The 20,599-nt window shown below is 35.6% G+C and overlaps 2 protein-coding genes and 1 pseudogene across 3 annotated transcripts; 2 read left to right on the top strand and 1 right to left on the bottom strand.

Moving 5' to 3' along the window:
* Window positions 1-26: 26 nt before the first annotated feature.
* On the top strand, window positions 27-6,503 carry LOC124825951 (hydroxyproline O-galactosyltransferase GALT2-like; annotated as a pseudogene). Its single transcript, XR_015786660.1, has 7 exons — window positions 27-1,317; window positions 2,380-2,612; window positions 3,266-3,556; window positions 4,998-5,097; window positions 5,275-5,448; window positions 5,554-5,676; window positions 5,762-6,503. The product of XR_015786660.1 is annotated as a hydroxyproline O-galactosyltransferase GALT2-like (transcript).
* A 2,310-nt stretch (window positions 6,504-8,813) lies between these two features.
* On the top strand, window positions 8,814-13,475 carry ERD4 (Early-responsive to dehydration stress protein (ERD4)). The gene is made up of 6 exons (XM_047298712.2): window positions 8,814-9,369; window positions 10,397-10,554; window positions 10,740-11,015; window positions 11,334-12,184; window positions 12,526-12,781; window positions 12,909-13,475. Exons 1-6 carry the CDS (start codon window positions 9,099-9,101, stop codon window positions 13,281-13,283), a joined length of 2,187 nt encoding a protein of 728 aa, XP_047154668.1. The 5' UTR covers window positions 8,814-9,098; the 3' UTR covers window positions 13,284-13,475.
* A 995-nt stretch (window positions 13,476-14,470) lies between these two features.
* Window positions 14,471-16,370, bottom strand: LOC124825953 (Tetratricopeptide repeat (TPR)-like superfamily protein). The gene has a single exon (XM_047298714.2). It carries the CDS (start codon window positions 16,294-16,296, stop codon window positions 15,181-15,183), a length of 1,116 nt encoding a protein of 371 aa, XP_047154670.1. The 5' UTR covers window positions 16,297-16,370; the 3' UTR covers window positions 14,471-15,180.
* Window positions 16,371-20,599: the final 4,229 nt, after the last annotated feature.

Here is a 20,599-nt window from a genome sequence, read left to right as displayed (position 1 = left end):
TTATTTTTCTTTACGTAGTTATTTTTTTCACAAGCATTGAAAAATTAAAATTGATTATTCCCCCCTTGAATGCCTTCCTCTAATACAAAAGTTCCATTCAACTACCTACCTCTCTGCTTCCACTCTGTTTATGACGTTTCTTCAGATGCTACTTCCCGCATGATGTAGGACTGCGCGTCCCATGGCAGTCGATCGAATCACTGCAGCATTGGTTGTTTTAATTTGATTTACATGAAAGTTTGATTCTTTTCATCTTTCCCTCAAAGCCCACCAACAACTCTCCAACACGTTGCCACGTTGCTTTCTTTGGATTGGTGGGTTTGCCTTCACATTTTGAGTTTGTTTGTGGGCCACGGGGTTTTGAGGGACTTGTTGTAGACTAGATTGTATTATTATTTGAAGATGAAGAGATTGAAAAACGAAACCTCTAATTCAAGGAGGTTTAGGTTGTCTCATTTTTTGGTTGCTGTTGGGGTGTTGTACTTGGTTTATATATTGTGTAACTTTTCACAGTTTGAGAAAGTCGTCTCATCGTTGAGTGGGGATGAGAGTTACAATGGAGTTGGATTGGATAGGGTGAATGCTACTGGGGACACTGATGATGCAGCTTTGAGCCAGCCTTTTGTTAGTTCTGTTTATAAAGACGCATTTCATTGGAGGTTAGTGGATGATAGGAGCCAGGATGCTCCCTTGAGGCCAAAGGAGGAACCAACGAAAGAGGAAGATCTTGGTCTAGAATCTGTGAAGCATATTCCTAAGGGATATGGTAGGATTACCGGGGAAATCTTGCGGCGAAGCAACGTGACTGTGTTTTAGAGAAAATGGCAGATGAGGCTTGGACATTGGGCTTGAAGGCTTGGAAAGAATTGGAGCAGGTTGATGATAAGGAGGCTGGAGAAAGAATTGAAAGAAAGACCGAGTTGTGTCCTTCTTGGATATCAATGAGCAGGGAAGATTTGTTGAAGGGGGGTGGCTTGATGTTTATTCCTTGTGGTCTTGCTGCTGGTTCTTCAGTCACTGTGGTAGGAACACCTCATCACGCTCATATGGAGTATGCTCCTGTGCAAGCAAGGTCGAGGTCCACGGGGAAAGGTGATGGATTAGTATTGGTTTCGGTTTCACAGTTTGTGGTTGAATTACTAGGGCTAAGGTCAGTGGAAGGGGAAGATCCTCCTAAGATTCTTCACCTGAATCCTAGGTTAAGAGGGGATTGGAGCAAACAACCGGTTATTGAGCATAATACTTGTTATCGAATGCACTGGGGAACATCTCAAAGATGCGATGGTTCGCCATCTGAGGATACTGAAGAAATGCTTGGTATGATTTTGTCATGTTTCATGTTCACTTTGAGTATGTTAAGTAGGGAAAAAAAAGTGTTGCAGGATGGAGTTGCATTGTCGTTATGTAGAATGGGAAGAAAACAGCAAAGTAAGTAGGTTTAGTAATCTTGAAACTGATGGAATAAGAAGATGATGACGACAAATGCGCATGAAAATAAGGAGTGCCTTGTTACTTGTATAGTTAGCCAAAGAACACTTATTGGCTGTTTGTAGCATGCTATTAAAAGGAACACAGCAAAAGTAATGATTATTCTTGTCATAATTATAGGGTTTATATAGTAGTGCAAGTTTGGATTAGTGCTTTTGTGTTCTGAAAAGTCTTTATTCAAAATGCTGCTGTTGGAGGTTTTGGCTGAAAAGCTGTTTTGGGTTAACATTTATCAAATACTTACGAACTTCGAATTAGATGCAAGATTTTTGTTGCATGAGCATTTTGTATACATAAGGTTCCATTTGCAGATTTTGTTGACGTGAATAAAAGGATGTTAAGACTTTTGGCTATTAGGATATATCCTTATTCGGCAACTATCTATGATCAGTACGTAAAATCATTACTGTTAGGATTCTGAGTGAGCTTGAGTCTCACACTGAATAGAAGAGAACAAGATGAACAATAAGAAAGAAGACTCACAAATCTAATCTTAAGGTTTTGGGTTAAAGACGGTGTCTTGATCTCTTATAACGTTTGCTCATGAGACTCTTGTGTGCTCAATCTCCCTGACATTTTCCATCACAAGAACCCAACTATCACCGTGAACAAAAGGCAAGTATAATAAACTAATGCAACTTCTCTAGTTTTTGTGATATGGGTAATCTTTGTTTATTAATATTTGATAAATGACAGTATGGAAGCATGCAGAAAATAGTTCTTTATGGTTTGATTATTTTATAATATAGTGGGTAATAATTTGTATAGAATGTCATTCACTCTAAAATAATTATTTTAGAGTTCCATAATTATTATTTTTCTGCCTAATTTTTTATCTTCTTTGTGGGTGTTAATTTAATATATAAGTAAATTTTTTGTCATGCTTGGCAGTTGATGGGTACAGGAGATGTGAAAAATGGATGCTGAATGACATTTTAGATTCGAAAGAGTCCAAGACAACGTCACGGTTAAAGCGATTTATAGGGCGTAAGCAGAAGCCAGAAGTGACCTGGCCATTTCCGTTTACGGAGGGTAGAATGTTTGTCCTTACTTTACGTGCTGGTGTTGATGGATACCACATCAATGTTGGGGGTCGCCATATGACTTCATTTCCATATCGCACAGTAAGTTAATCAAGACACCACAGAAGTTTTCATCTTATGTTCCACTAAAGATCTTGATGCAGTGAAATTGCGTGATTAATACATGACAATCATTATTCAAGGGGATGAGTTTCTTAATGTTACTTTTATTTTGCATGTTGTAGTTGGTTGAAGGAGGGAATTATTGAGGGAAAGTTGTCCTAAGGAGGGAATTACATGTTGTACTTATGATTGATCTTTTATGCGTAGCCTGATTGCAACCAGTCACTAGAGTAATCAAGGAACTAATTAGGAGTTAACCAGAAACTATGTTACCGACTAATTATTGGCAACTAACTCGTGGCCTTAAGTAACCAGCTAATTTAGATAATACAATATTCTAGCGTAAATAGTTATAGTAATATTTAGTATTCTACCAGAATTAAAAAAACATATCAATTTCATATGAATCCTCTTGCATTTATGACGGATTCTATAGAGCATCTAGATAGAATCTTGGTCTATGGCATACCCACGGTTACATTGTAGTTTATACTGATGATGATGTCTCTCTTACTTACCATTTGCCTGAAGGTATTAAACTAGTCGGATAATTGAAATTAATTTCTGAATTCTATACTGCTCTGTGATTACAAGTTTTGCCAGGATGATTTTTCGTTCCCCTTTCTCATTAGGGTTTTACACTGGAAGATGCTACAGGATTGGTGGTTAAAGGGGACCTTGATGTTCATTCAGTTTTTGCCACTTCTCTACCTACTTCAGATCCAATTTTCTCACCTCAAAGAGTACTGGAAATGTCAGAAACCTGGAAAGCCGGTGCTCTACCTAAACATGCTATTAGGCTTTTCATTGGAGTTCTTTCTGCGTCAAATCACTTTGCAGAACGTATGGCAGTTCGAAAAACATGGATGCAAGCTGCTACAATCAAGTCTTCGGATGTGATAGTACGATTCTTTGTTGCATTGGTATGGCCTCTGCCTTTTTTTGGCGTGAAAATGATCTACTTTTAATCTGGTACGAGCATGGAGAAATGCGTGATACCATTGATGATTTGGGAGAATTTATTGTGACCAGGGTTTTTTATTCTATTTTGAAGTATCTTATGCCTGCTCAGAATATAGTTAACTTTACTATATTTGGTTTAGAAAATATAAATTTACCTTCAATGTAATATTTGAGACACTTATGATTATTATGGGGTTGAATTTCCTTCGTTCAGAGAGACGGTGAGTTCTGATATTTGAGTTGGAGGAACACTTCCAAAATGAGTATTTTTTGGTTTTTTTATTAAGGAAATACCCTGTCTTAGACATCACAATAGTATTGTGCTACATCATACCAATAATGTTGTTGAACACTAGAACTTCTGTAAGAATTTCATGAAGAAGAGAAAAACAACCTTCCGGGGTCATTTTGTGGAAATTATGGGTAAAAGTATGTACTCAAACCCTGAAGGGACAACATAAAATATTTCTGACCTTCAAGTGGACCTGGTAACTTCCACTTTGATGGCCCAAAAGCTTCGGCAAATAGAATTTGGAGTCTCTAGTTATTTTAATTGGAAATTTCTTAATTTCAAGAGCTAGGATCTGATCCATTCACCTGGAAACTTTAATTAAAATAAACAGAGAAGTCAGTGACATAGAAGGGATCTTCAGGTTTTTATAAAACTCTCACTTAACAAAGGTCAGTCGTGATCTATTGGTTGTCTGGCTATAGTTTTTGCTAATCCTTGTTGAAATAAATTGAGACATGGTTGCCATACCTCACTTGTAAGCTGCTGAAATTGATTTTGGAAAGAAGAAGAGAAGATGAGAAGTGCTCTAGGATCAGGTTTCCTAAGGCATTGCATACATTTAGCATCATAGAACATTCATTCAATTCGTGATCCAAATTTGCAATGGAGCCCAGCGAGTTCAGTGTATCACTAGGTACCTAAAGCTAGTTATCACCTTAGCTACTTTTGTGCTCCAAGAAGCTCTTATTGATTTCAAGTTTACAAGAGGTTCGATTTTTCCAATATTTATCTTTTAATATAGCTGATATAAATAGTTTATATTTGCATGAGATTGTTGTTTTAGTTGGTTATACTTTTAGTAACTACATTGGTTGGTTCATGGGAATCACTATTGGTTGTGCAAATCACTTATTTTATATTTGTAATCCACCTCTGTATTGGTCATTTATAATATAATTCTAATTTCTAAAGAAAAATATAGAAATGTAGATAAATGTAGTTATTTCGGAGTGCTATGAAATAGAATGCAATTTGTAAACAATTTTTTTTCATTTTGACCAAGGGCTTTCTGTGTTTTTTTTTTCCACTATTCTTCTTCTTATTGATGTGATATGGCTGATTTGTCTGTGTTTTGTTACCTGTTATAATTTTTAAACATCAACATGAAGAATCCAAGGAAGGAAGTTAATAGGTGACACTGTCATTTTGCCCTTTATGGACCGCTACGACCTTGTTGTGCTTAAAACCATGGCTATCTGTGAGTTTGGGGTGAGTGAATTTAGTCAGATTTCGTGCTTTTCTTTTACTATTTACAGATATTGGGGGGTGAGTAAATTGCATTTGTCCAGCTAATATCTATCAGCTCCCTCGTAATGTGCAACTCTTACAGCTCCCTCTCATTTTTCTGTTGTTTCCGGTTTTATAAGACAATTTTCTTCAATGCAGATTCAGAATGTGAGTACTGCATATATCATGAAAGTTGATGATGACACTTTCATCAGGGTGGATACTATCTTGAAAGAAATCGAAGCTGTACCCCGGAATAAGCCCCTTTACATGGGCAATCTCAATCTCCTGCATCGCCCTATGAGAAATGGCAAATGGGCTGTTACATATGAGGTATCATAGTTGTCACATTTAGTTAAACTTGTAGGTAACATGCAAGTGTGTACATTTTCTGTTTGTTTATACAATTTTTTCAATTTATGCAAAAAAGAAAAAAAGTAACGACACACCATCCTTTCTCTTATCTTGCTGAATATATATTAATCAAATGGCCCTGCATACATACTGTCCAGAGACATTGTTACTTTCATCATATCCCAACACAAGGAAAGGAGGCTGCGGGTTTGTTACCAAAACCAACATTCTATAACCACTTGCAGAAAGTAACATTCTATTGACTGATGAAACGTTTTGATTATGGTGGCAGCTTTTTAAAATGGAGGATGTAAGCATGGGAGTGTGGGTTGGGAGATTCAACAATACGGTGGCCGCAGTTCAGTATTCCCACAACTGGAAGTTTTGTCAGTACGGATGCAGGGAAGGCTACTTCACTGCACATTATCAATCACCCAGGCAATTGCTCTGTCTGTGGGACAACTTGTCAAGAGGTCCTGCAAGATGCTGCAACTTCAGATGATTTGCCCTTGTATATTTTAAATCTTGTACCTATTTCATATACATTACTGTTGGACGAAGTTATTACACATATTCAATTCCAAAGAAAATAGAATTTAGCATGCTCTTCATACTACTTCCACTTTTTCTTTTCGCTTTAAATAATCATCAGCCTTTTGAAAGCGTATTTGGCCCACCTCGACCAAAAAACTAGTGATCTTAGTTGTCGAAGGGTATTTGTTCTTGCATACCTCTATTATTTTAAAATAAACTTTCCGAAATATAAAATATATATTCTGAAAAATTCATTCCACATCAAAAGGATCACTGCAAGGAGAAAAAAAAACATTAAAAAAATAATACTCGTGAGCATGTTGTTCATTCATACTTTATTCTTAAAACGTGAAATGAAAGCTAATTAAAAGCAGGGAATATCCAGCACCCTTGTCTAATCCTTATACTTCAACAAAATTTGAGCCTAATGTATAATTTTTTAATAACAAAAATTGTACAGGTAGCTGTGAACAACTTTAAAAAATGAAATAAAAAGAACATATCCGAATGTCCTGAAAGTCATAGAGATATATTGGTGAATCATGATTGATAAGAATGGGTCCACTAAAGTAGAGAAAAGAAAAGAGGTATGCAAGGTTTAATTCACTGCTACTTTCATCCGTGTCTACCGCGTGTTTCACTTTCAAAAAACTCAACTTGTATGGTCCCCCAAATCTCAACCCTACCACACTTCTCATTCTCATTTCTCTCGTTAGTTGGCACATGCCATGACCCACCTCAGTTGTTATCATCTCACCCAACCGAAAATAATTACATACACTACTAAATCCTAATACATATCTCACCGAACTGAAAATAATTACGTATACATGTCATGACAAATCTAGGAATTAAAACTTTAATTTGTGTTTTTAAGAAAATACGAATGATTTGTGAGAGAGGCAAAAAGTTAAAGTTTTTATTTTTAGTGGAAAGAAAATTTGGTTTGAATGGTCTTGAAGGTAGGTATGTGTAGCATAATAGCATTTGCATAGCTTTCCTTCTTATCTATCCAATATGTGGATCCCTCTGTCGGCAACACATCCAGGTGCCACCTGTTCCTAGTACCACCGACACGTGTCAGCTGGATACACTGTTTCCTCACTCTTAGGGTAAAATTACTACCCATGTCGACAGCAACATGCGTGTGTAACGAACAAATAGTCAATTTGAATTGGACTGCCCATTGGTACAAATGTAGATCTAGAATATTACCGGTTAACTGATTTTATCCATATTCCCTGCAGTTACCACAATGCCCATGGTTTGATCCCTCTCTTTGTTTTTTCCCACAACTACAAAAGAAATATCATGCACATGATCCAGATCTCTTGTCCTTTTCTGTTTTTCGAATCAAACTCAAGTTCCATATGTATTATGTAATATAATATAATGCATACTATAGTGGGTAATAATGACACGACTATGCTGTATATTGTAATTATGTTCATACTAATTTATTAAGCAATTTGCTCAAATTTAGAGTGTGTTGTGTATTTTAATTATATATGCCTCTCTCACTCAATCCTTTTTCTTTAATGAAAAATCTCCTACTTGCTTTTCATAAAACTACTTTGACATTTTCAGTAGCTTGTTTTATTTCCAAACATATTTGACTAATGCTAATGAGTTACTTATTTTTTTAATCATATAATATGTACTAAACACGTGAAAAATAAAATTCTCCATTTACGACGTCTGTGTGTTTACTTTCGGCACTGTTACTGAAAAAAAGTAACAGTATTAATAAAGTAAAGAAAATAAAAGGTCATTGCTTCATTTTGTATGTTTAAAACATAAAATATTGAACGATATTTCCGAAAAAAGAAAAACTTTTTGATGGGGTACACCAACTAGAGTGATCTGTGCTTTGCAACTATCAATGTGAAGTGTTTGGAGCTGTCATGAAGTTCGGTGGCCAGAAAGAGATGGGTTTCTGGGAAAATCTACCTAAAATACAAGTTTATCGAGTACACTTGGGGAAGATATACACATTACTCTGAAATTGGAACATGAATTGGTTTGAAACATCAGAAAGTATACAAAGCCTGCTAAAGATTTTCAGAAGGCAAAGAATCAACATGATGAATGAAATGATTTTATGATCTTTGTGAAATGAATGGTTTATTAAATACGTGAATTGTGAATAAAATAATCCACGTAATATTAGCTTTACGTAATACGTGTTTATTTTGAATGGAAATCTACTTTAGTGTTCTTTTGTAGACACATAACAGACAGCGTACCGTTATGGACTTCTGATGGTAAGCAAGAAGCTAGAAATACACAAAATATATTTTGACTTCCTTTTGAATCTCATGGACAGCACGTGAATAGGTCCCGTTTTTTTCTCCGCTTCTGTAAACTTCAATCAAATTTGAGTGGTTTCAGATTTGCTTCTGAGAATTCATCTTTTAGAAGGAAAAAACAAAATCTAACATCTAGATAAAATTTACAGGGGAAAAAAATGTATATCCCTACACTGCAAATTAGCCCATATTTACTAAGACATACACTTTTCCTCTGTAATGTTGTATAGTTTAAGGTAAGTTGAAAAAGGGTATCACTTGCGATAATTCTGGAAGCAAGAGGCACGAGATCCCTGATTCAAATTATTGAGGGGTAATATTGGCATGCAGGGGCATCTCTGTAATACAGAAATAGGGACATGAAAAAGTTTTGTCTTTTTCAACAGCTCCTCTGCATCACCGTTTTGCATTATTTCCGCGCTCGCACACACTCATCCCACTCTTAATTGCCACGCAAACTCAAAAATAAAACCTTCGATTCATTACATTAATTGAACACAAGCAATCCAAAACGTAAGGTGCCCCACAACACAACTACCACCTTTGCTCAAAATATCTCCTTCTTTATTATATCCATTTTCCTTTCATCTTCTTCCTTCGTGTCATTGCCGTTTGCTATCATTGCTACATAAAACAACACCCTTTTATTGTCATGCTTCGTAACCGTTTGCAACGGTTGGTTTGAATGAAGGGAGTGGTAACGGCTACGGTGCATTCGTTGATGTTGATCAAGTGAGGGACTTTGTGTTGTATTGTGTTGTATTGTGAGAAAAGTGAGAGGCCCAGATGGATTTTACTTCGTTTTTGACGTCCCTGGGAACTTCGTTTCTGATATTTTTGGTTTTGATGATCGTGTTTGCTTTTCTATCGAGTAAGCCTGGGAACAATGTGGTGTACTACCCCAACAGGATCCTCAAGGGGTTGGATCCGTCGGAAGGAGGGCCCAAGAGCCGCAACCCTTTCTCATGGATCAAGGAGGCCATGTCTTCTTCAGAACGTGATATTGTTGCCATGTCTGGGGTTGACACTGCCGTCTACTTTGTCTTTCTCACCACTGGTTTCTCCCTTTTCCCTTTTTTCTATCTATATATCTGCCTGCTGTATAACTTCCTCTTTGTCGAAGCTCCTAGAATAAACTTGGATATGGTTTTATGGGTAGTTTTTGGTCCTGTTCTCCGTTAAAAATTGGAGTTTTTATCTAAATGAAACTTCAATTTTGATTGAAGAATAATACCAAAAAGCACATAGGAACTGCATCGTGAGTTATGTTCAATGAAAGCATAGAAGAATCTTCGTTAAATTGTCTGGTCCCTTGAGAAATTTTCACTGATAATTACAATAATGCTACCTTCGTGTTCTGTTTTTGATAATTTGTACAGGAAACAAGAGCATTTCATTGTATTCACTGTTCACTATTCTTCGGTTTAGCCTTTAAGAGCTGAAACAGGATTTACACTAGGATTTTCAAACTAATTAGTAACGGAGGTTTTTGAATTAGTTTAGCCTTTTAAGAGCTGAAACAGAATTCTTTAGAAACATTAACCGTCAGGAATGATATTTGGATAAAATTTGGGGAACTGATTTAAGTAATACTTGAAATCTCGAGCTTTGGTCTTTATCTCATGTTCGTAGTGAAGGACTAATTCTTGGTTCTATTTGCAGTACTAGTATTAAACAAAACTGAGAAAGAAATTTTGAATTACACTAAGAAAGTCACATGTTATTCCAGTTTGCTTTTATTTAGATTGTCATCTTTTTTTGCTATTGATTCACCATAGTACATTTTTAAATGGTTACGAAAGCCAGGTTCTTGATTGTGTGAGCAAAATGCTAGCTTGTCTGTGACCTGTGTGTGGCTTGTAGACTCTAGCATTGCGTTTTCATCCTCAAAATATGTTTTCCCATCACATAACACAGAAAGAGAAGACAAGTATTTTCCACTATAATATTATTTTCCCCTATAAATATGTTTGTCTGGTGGTAAACTTTCATATTTTACAATAGTTGACCATAACATGTTTATGGGATCAGTAGTGAATCCAACATAAAGGATTTTAATTATTATTATTATTGTTCTGTGCCAGTGTTGGGCATCCTAGTTTTATCTGGAGTTATTCTGCTACCCGTTCTTCTGCCGCTTTCTGCTACTGACAATGCTCTGAAGAGACAAGATGCAAAAGCACAAACAACTAGCAAAGGAACTTTCAATGAACTTGACAAGTTATCAATGGCTAACATCACGGTAAGATCAGTGTTTTTTTTTCTTTCAAAAATATTATGCTAAATCTTCCTTTGATTCAACGTATTAGCTGTGTGTGTGTGAAAAGTAACGACCAATATTTTTACGGAGTTAAACAGCTAATGAGTTTCTTTAATACCTACGAATGATAATAATGCCAGACACTGAATAACTTGTTGTCAGTGTAGGCAAGGAGTTCAAGGCTGTGGGGATTTTTAATTGCCTGTTACTGGGTTTCAATCGTTACATTTGTTCTCCTGTGGAGAGCTTACAAACATGTCTCATGGCTGCGAGCTGAAGCTCTTAAGTCCCCTGATGTGAGGCCTCAACAGTTTGCTATAGTTGTGAGAGACATACCTAATGCTACTCAAGGTCAGACTAAGAAGGAACAGGTTGACACTTACTTTAAAGCCATCTACCCAGAGGCATTTTACAGATCTATGATCGTAACAGACAACAAAGTGGTAAGGTGTTCGTACGATTATCTTCTTCCATACCCTCTCAATTAACTATACTATTTCTGACTCCATATCAAAGTTTTAAAAGATGATGCATATAAAATCCATTTAATGTGGCCATACATCTTGCAGATGAAAGAAAATGAGGATAATTTCTATAGAAGTAACCCATTATATTGTTTAATTCTAAAAATGCAAATGTCTAACGAATTTGTTGTTCCCGTTGTGTAAATGTATAAATAGCCTGTGATGACGTTTCTTCCTAGTTTTTCCTCACTGAATATTGTAGTATTTAATTTAATTGCTCAAAGTTATTGCTAACAGGTGAACAAGACTTGGGAGAGCTTAGAAGGGTTTAAGAAGAAGCTTGCCCGTGCCGAAGCAGTATATGAAAGGTCTAAAACAACTGCAAAACCAGAAGGAACAAGACCTACTAACAAGACTGGCTTCCTTGGACTTGTTGGTGAAAAGGTCGATAGCATAGATTATTACAATGATAAGATTAATGAACTTGTTACCAAATTGGAATCTGAGCAAAAGGTCACCCTTAGAGAGAAGCAGCAAGACGCTGCTCTGGTGTTTTTCTCAAGTAGGGTGGTTGCAGCTTCTGCAGCTCAGAGTTTGCATGCGCAAATGGTTGACACTTGGTCAGTGTTTGATGCTCCTGAACCCATTCAACTAATATGGCCTAATTTGAAAATCAAGTATTTTCAGAGAGAGCTGAGGCAGTACTTGGTTTATGTCATTGTGGCATTGACTATATTCTTCTACATGATCCCAATTACATTTATATCTGCATTTACTACTTTGGATAATTTGGTGAAATATCTTCCATTTATAAAGCCAATTGTTCGTATAAAGGCTTTAAGAACAGTGTTGGAAGCTTACCTCCCTCAGCTTGCGCTGATTATTTTCTTGGCATTGTTACCCAAGTTGCTTCTGTTCTTGTCTAAATTTGAAGGCATTCCAACTGAAAGTCACGCAGTTAGAGCTGCATCTGGAAAATACTATTATTTCATCGTGCTGAACGTTTTCATTGGAGTTACTATAGGTGGAACCTTGTTCAAAGCATTCCATAGAATTCAGGATAACCCCAACATAAATGAAATTGCGTCCTTGCTAGCTGAAAGCCTCCCCGGAAATGCTACTTTTTTCTTGACCTATGTCGCCCTTAAGTAAGATGTCTTCCTAACTTTATTTTATTTGGTTTATTTATCTGTGGTGATACTTTATTTTGTTTATTTACAAGCAAAAGGAAATGCAGAAGGCTTAAAATTTTAGGAAATGGTCTTCCTCATTGTATCTTGTTGTTATCTTTTCCTGCATTCTTTTGCAGTAAAAGTTACTGTGTTTTTTAAAGGCATCATATTTTCTCACATGATTTGGGTGTAAAGTTTAAAGTTGAAAAATTGGACTATTCCTACTAGATTTGACATAAGTAGAAAAGGCTTCACCTTTCTCTTTTAATTTTAAAACACTTGACATGACACATATTAATTGATTTTTTCTGTCTTAGATTTTTCGTTGGCTATGGCCTTGAACTGTCCCGAATAGTTCCTCTCATTATATACCATTTGAAGAGAAAGTATCTTTGCAAGACCGAAGCTGAGTTGAAAGAGGCTTGGCAACCTGGAGATCTTGGTTATGCAACAAGAGTTCCGGGTGACATGCTGATTGTCACAATCGTGTTCTGTTACTCTGTTATTGCTCCTGTAATAATCCCATTTGGTGTTCTATATTTTGGCCTAGGATGGCTTGTCCTGCGAAATCAGGTGAAGTTCTTGGAATTTTGTTTTCTTTACTGGCTTTAGTGAAGTCCGTTTTACCATGCTATTTTGAAATCACATCCGTTAGTAAGTATTTTCTTACGGGTTTGTGTATATTTGTGTTAACCAACAGGCACTCAAAGTCTACGTACCAACATATGAAAGTTATGGAAGAATGTGGCCTCACATACACAAGCGTGTACTAGCATCTCTGATATTATATCAAATTACCATGTTTGGATACTTTGGGGCGCAGAAATTCTACTATACACCACTTGTGCTTCCTCTTCCCTTTTTGTCACTGATCTTTGGTTTTGTCTGCGGAAAGAAATTCTACCCTGCCTTCGAACATCCTGCACTTGAGGTTGCAGCTAATCCACTTAAGGAACCCCCCAACATGGAATTGATTTTCAGATCTTTCATTCCACCTAGCTTGAGTTCTGAGAAGATAGAAGATGACCAGTTTGAAGATGCATTATCTTCAGTTTCGAGAAGAACAGCTGTTTGATGTAATTATCTGAATTTCAACTGCTTTTTACGTGTTAGTTTTAGTCTTGTAGGGATACCTTCAGACATTCATTGTTCATAATACGTCTTAGGAACCACGATGTTGAGTGTTAACTGTTGTGAATGTGATTGTGTAGAAATTGTTGGATGGACTGGTAATATTTCCGTGTAATGTTATGATGTGTTTGTTCAACTTGTATTACTTGCGGATAAGTGTTATGGTGTTCAGTATGCAATTCATAAATTTCGGTACTGAGTGAGAAGTGATATGACCTTTTACTTCGTCACAAATCGACAATGTTGAATATTGTGTTTAAAAGTAGCTCGTCGTAGGAGGATGTATTGGGGTTTTCAGGGGTACAAGGGGTAGATTTAAACCATGACCGAATTCATATTATGGATTATGACATCACTTATAAGTATGCTCTTATTTTAGGTTCTATTCATGTGTTATTACTGCTTAAGCAAAGCAGTTATACTGCTATAAACAAGCAGCCGGTTCAGTAGAGTATACTTTGTAATTAATAAAGTGTAAAAGACAATTGACGGGTTCAGTAGAGTATACTTTGTAATTAATAAAGTGTAAAAGACAATTGACGGAGGAGATACTGCTACGAATAATGATGTGTGTGAGTTAAGAGTTTTGACAACTTATATTCAATCTCAGAATTGGCAAAAATTCACTAGATAGTCTACCTTTCTGCTTCTGTTTTTTGTCTACCCTACACAAACGTCTTTTAATTTAAGCAAACTAATGTCATATATTCTTCTCGTTAACACATACCTTACCTGATTTGTTTATTCAATTATATAAATGTAATATACTAATATAAAAAAACCAGAGAGATAGTGAGCGTAATTGTTTCTTTCCTCAAAGATCAAGATCAAACATCAAAGAGTGGAGGACCAATTTGTGAGAAATTTGATTCAACGTTCATTTTCACATGTTCCTCGACAAGAGGTCTTCAATACCATTTATTGATTTTTGTTTAATGATAAAAAGAAAAACAATTGAGCAAGGAAACAGCAAAAAATATATTGAATTACACATGCGAGTATCAATTTTATTGAATCCGATTCATGAAATACACTAAAATTACTGAATAAAATTATTGCAACATGATCTTAGGTGCAGCTGACTATTGAACAAAAAAGTATGAAACTAACTAATCCACCAACAATTAGAAATACAATAACACATATTCTTATCAATTTAAAAATTGAGTTGTTCAATTTAATACAGAAGATCAATGTAATTTCTCCCCTTACGCCATCAAGACCAGTAGGGTTGCTAAGGGGAATTAGGGCTAAAAAATAAATATCTGTAACTAATACAGACAAATGCTAGCAACTGTAAAACTTTTAGCTAACATCTATTGAAGATTAATTATTGGAGAAACAAAATGATGAACTAAGGGAAAGAAGTTAGCAACAAAGAACAATCAGATGAATATCGGGTAGCTTTGGTTTTTTTGCAAAATACCATAAGATACTCATCCGCTACGGCAAACTACCCACGAACAACTTCTGCATGATTGCATAACAACAACATTAGGTGGAAATTGAACCTCAGGATTTACAAGGCCGTGGTCTAGTCCATTCAGCGTGCTCAGAAGCAACATTTTATCATAAAAGAAGCTTGCGCCACCTTATCATCAATATCAGTGTTTATAGAACTAACACCTACTCAGGTGCCCCCTCCATTCACATTGCAAGTTAAATTAGTCCAAAAGATGTTGAGAGCAATTCTCCAAGCAAATACAATTATTTATCTGCATTAGCACTCATTCAAAAGAATCAGCTTCCTCATAAGAGCAGGAGATTAACAAGTTATACTCCAACAAAAGCAGCTTTATATGCATCTTATGCTACCTCAAGCAAAGGCATTAGCACAAAACCTACTCCCGGCACGAAAAATGCAACCCGTCCAACAAACTCACGTACATCTTCTCACCCATGGAAGCATCCCTCTTCTTCCATTCATCAAGCAGTTCAAAAGCATCATCGACCCTTCCCTCCCGACACAACCCTTCCAAAACAGTCTTGTAAGTGAGATGATCAGGGGACCTAGACTGCCCCAACATATCAAACACAACCTCAATGGCGTCCTCAAACCTTCGCTCCATCGCAAGACTACACACGATTATCACGTAAGTACTGGTACTAGGCACAAGACCCTTCACTCTCATCTCCCTATAAAACTCCAAACCCTGACTCACCCTCCCTTTCTCACACAACCCCTTGGCAAGGTAGCCATAACTATAAGCGTTAGGCTCACAGCCATACAACCCCATTTCGCGAAAAACCCGAACCGCCTCATCCACCTCCAAGCACATGGCATAAGCCTTGATGATCATGTTCAATACAAAGGTATCAGGAATAACACCAGAAGCCTTCATTTGCTTAGTCAAAGACCTAACTGCGTGCAGATACACGTAACAAACATGCAACTTATTGAACCTCCGAAGCAGCGAGTTGAACAAAAGGGAATAGGTTTCGAGGTCAGGTTTACAATCGTTGGAATTAAGCATCTTCTTGTAGACATCGAAGGCGCGATTGAAGAGGAATTTGCGACCGCAGCAGAATCGAATGATAGAGTTGTAGAGAGGGACGGAGACGTCGTGGCAGGCGCCGGCAATGACCTCCTCTATCAGGGTTTCGGCGTGGTGGTAGCGGCGGCCGGCGATTAGGTGTTTGATGATGAGGAGGTAGGTTTGGCTAGTGTGCTTGTAGTTGCGCTGCTGCGCGGTCCAGCGGAAGATATCGAGGGCCAGGTCCGGGTCTGATTGGGCCTGCAGGGCCTCGGCAACGTCGAAGGGGGTGAAGCCCGGTTTCAGGGCCTGCACCCACGTCTCGAATTGTTTCTCCGACGGGGTTCTCGATGGCTGGGTGGAGGACGGGCGCGCGTGGAGTAGGGGGCGCGTGAGGGGGAGAGAAGTTTGTGGCCGCGTGAATGGAATTAGGGAATAAGCGGCGCGGAGGGTGAAGAGGCGTTTGGGGACGATGATTGCCATTTCGTCAGAGAAAAGGAAGAAACATTGGGAGTGATTGAGGAGAGCATTCTTTTGCTACCATCTTCATAATTCAAAGAAACCCTAATCATTTTAGGGGTTTTACAATTTAAATGTAACAAATTAAATTGAGTTAGCATATTTCGAACCTAATTAATTTATACTATTACACCAAAAAAAATTATATATGTTATTTTCAATTTTATTTTTTAAATATTTTTTCAAATTAAAATAATTATTTTATCTTTTAAGTAATTGTTTTTTTTAATTTAAACATTTTTTATCATTTTTAAAATTGATTATTATTTTTAATTAAAATAATCATTTGAAATAAAAAATTTAAAAAAAAACTAAAAAATACTTATTATAAAATTATAAAAATTATTTGAATTTAATTTCATAATTTTAATATAATAATATATTTTTTTGCCACATGAAAAAAATATACTCACGTGTATTTTTGTTATAGAAAATAAATTTAATTAAATTGTTGTAACATCCCAAATATACAGTATAAAACTATATAATAGAATAATCACATGTTAATAATACTACAGATTAGTCTTACAAAAGATAGGACGTACGCTTATGGCCGAACGACCTTACAGAGTAACGATAAAGTTAAAACTATACAAATAAGCAATCTAGACCGAATGGTATACAAAAGGCCTATACCGAACGGTCTTACAAAAGAAAAAGGTAAAAGATGATCGAACGGTCATCGTACAAATAAACTAACTACTGACCGAACGGTTATATTATTCGGTCTTAACTTCTACCTCGACCAAACTTTCTTCTTCCAGCATCTCTTCTCCTTTTGCTCACATCCACACGGATGATCATTGCAACAGGACAAACGACCGAACATACAAAACGGACAAGACAGTAAAATAGGGTAAACTTATGTAATTTAATTCATGTATCAGCATATATTTCACACAATCAACTAAACAAGATAAATCATTAACTCCTTCATGCAAAGCCTAATACTAGACTCTGACTGTCCGGACTGTATGAATTCTATGTAGCTACGACGTTCGTGCACCCGGGTGATGTAGTAACTGGGATACCCTCAACAGCTGCCACCCGAGGTTAATCCTATTTGTCCAAATTAACCATAAGGACTAGGACCTCCTGCCATTCCCACACATGACTTATCCTTCTCTACGTGAGAACGAGTAATCACGAAATATCATGATGATCCGCCAGCTTAGCGTGCCCACATTCATACTTTACTAATTCCAATATTCATTCATGAGATATTCCTCCCCATAATACTCTTTCATAATCAAAGTCATTTCATCCATATCATATTCCATCATCTTTCATCATTAAAACTTCAACTTAACCAATTTGAATAAAGATCCCGTAGGATGCCAAATACCGAACGTTAGTTTTTAATCCAGAACAAGACGTAACACTTGGAGTGAGACCGAGATGTCTCCAACTCAAACATAATCAAATTGAAAGAGTTACTCACTAGTTGTGAAAATGACCGAATATAATAATACTTCTCAGAGACTAATATAATCGAATGTTGTTTACTAAGTGAGCCAATTTAATGAACTAACTCTTGAGAGTTCAAACCGAACATCGTAAAGCCTAGGCCGAGTACTGAGACTCTAGGCTGAAACCAATTAACACATATATTGTAAGACATCAAATAATAGCACTTGACGGAATCATATAAAGAAACCGAACGCCAATAAATACTTAGTTTCTTAATGAGTTAAACATCAAGGAAACCGAATGCCAGTCGAAGACTGGACAGTGTAGAGAGCGAACACTATTGAGTTTGGACGAACGCTCTCATTATAAAGATAGATTACGGAAATGAGAACTAGCGCTAGGTGCAAGACCGAACAATTACTTAGTACGAGCGCTTGGTGTAAGACCGAACACTACTTAGTACGAGTGCTTGGTGTAAGACCGAGCACTACTAAACTTATAAAAGAAAGACTTGATAAATATAATAAGATACCATTTAAATAGTGTTTACGAACGAACGAAATATACAAATACATATAGATATACTTAAGTTTATCATCAAACACCAAGGAATGAATATCATTGGTTGAACGCTTATATACAGATATTACTGAACGAAGACGCTCGGTCCTTAACTAGAATTCTTTCCAAATGAAAGAATCCAGTTCCAACCGAGTCTCTAGGAAAACCCAACGGTCAAAGATCTTCAGTGACGAACATCAATTTTCACATAAAACTCTAGACTTATAATTCATAATCTTATCAATACATTTCTCAACATCTATCTTCATACATTCATACATCCATATCATAGTAAATATTCACACTTCATACAGTCAAAACATATCAACACTCATACTTCATATTCATTCAGAAATCAACGAACGTACATTCATTCAAAACAAGAATCTTAATCAAATTATATAAGCTTCCCTTACCTCTAAGCGTGACCGAACGTTCACATAGGCAGAATACGACTTCACCACTATGGTTTCTTCTACCCTTAAAGCTCACCGATTTCAAAACTATACCAGAGTAAAGAACCAACACACTATCAAAATTAAATATGGAAAGGTGATCAATTCAAGCAGCCAAAACTAGGCTTGCATGCACAGAAAAATCACTCGGCTGAGAGAGATGAACTTACCAGTCCAAAATCCGAAACTGATCGGTTCAAACGGACGCCCTTGACGCCGGGAAAGTAGAAATGGTGCTTGAGTGGTGATCGAAGAAAGGAAAAATGAGGATTTCTTAGAGAGAAGTAAGAGCTTTTTTAGAGAGAAGGAGGAGAAAATGGTTTCAGAGATTTGGAGAAGAAGGTAAGCATGAAGAAGTGGCGTGAACTTTTGAAAACCCAAAATTTTACTCCTACCGTCATTAGCGAACGCCCACTCCACTGCTCACACTTGTCTTCCATTTTCTATTTTCCAGTTCTCCTTCCTCGACACTTGTCTTCCATTCAGCTGGATTTTGGATGGATTTTTAATTGTCATAATTTCACTTAGTTTTTTTAGAAAATATATCATGTATGATATATCACTTACATTTATACATTAACTTCATATTTATTAATTAATGAAATATCTTAAGGGAAATGTAAGCTTCAATTTTCACATTTGTTTTATTTTTCTTTACTTAACTCTACATATCATAGTTTTCTTAACTTAATTTTGTAACGAAGTTTCAATACTATTTATTGGTCATATCTTAAAATTTGTGAATCACATATTTTTTTCTACGTTTTCTTTGTTGTTTTTTTGTTGGTAAAAAAATTGGTGGTAATATTTTACCATACGCAAAATCAGTGACTAAAATAAACTATATATTAATGGTCGTATAACATTGTCTACAATTTATTTTATTTTAGATTCATTTGAATGATATTAGATGATATTTTTTTTAAAGAGTCACTTATATATTATGAATATTATTCAAATACTTTCACCAACATATCAATTATATAAATCTACTTTGTATAATACAAGAATAAAATAAATACATGCATGAGACAAGCATATTTTATTATAATAAAAACTTGTATTAAAACTTAACTCACAAGAAAAATAGTTAAAAATCTAAATATAAGTTGAAAGTTTAACATTGAGTATAAATAGAAAAATTGAGAGATATATATAAAAAATAAAACTCACAAGCATTGAACTTTAAGTTTTTATGTTGAAAGTTGCGTTATATTTTTTATATAGATATCTCATATCTCGAATGTAGTTAATCTCGACCGTCTTTTCTAGTAAAATTTTTATAACATAATTCATTATATTTCTATGTAATTTTGTTTATTGATATGTTTTTAAATATAATAAAGTTTTATTAAATATGTAATTAAATGGGTATTTATACTTACCAATCAAAATAATTAATGTAATTTTTGAACCTGGATTTATGAAAAGATATTGGAACCAAAAGACATTTTGACGACTAAATCAACAAAATATTAATATAAAAAATATATTGAAAAACTAAATAATAGATATTTGTTTATATTATTTTAATGAACTTTTATTTGAAGAGATCTAAATTGACAATTGGTTCTTGATACCTAATTAGCATTCTCCATGTTATTTTATTAAGGCAATGTCTTTTTAATGACAAAACAATGATATCGAATCGCATTATTAATATCATCTCCATTTCTTCGTTTCAAGGAAAAAAAAAAAGAAATAACGTAACATCTTTTAAGTCTTTAACAACAGAGTCTGAATTTTCATATATTATATTTATTAAAGTTAAATATACAGATAAAATAAAACTTTTAAAAAACAGTTTAAAAATAATAATTTTAATTTAGGATGGACCACCC

The sequence above is a fragment of the Vigna umbellata genome, chromosome 5, assembly GCF_029865625.1.
Source record: "Vigna umbellata cultivar VRB3 chromosome 5, Vumbellata_1.0, whole genome shotgun sequence".
NCBI classification, from domain to species: domain Eukaryota; kingdom Viridiplantae; phylum Streptophyta; class Magnoliopsida; order Fabales; family Fabaceae; genus Vigna; species Vigna umbellata.
This window is presented reverse-complemented; position numbering and strand designations above follow the sequence as displayed.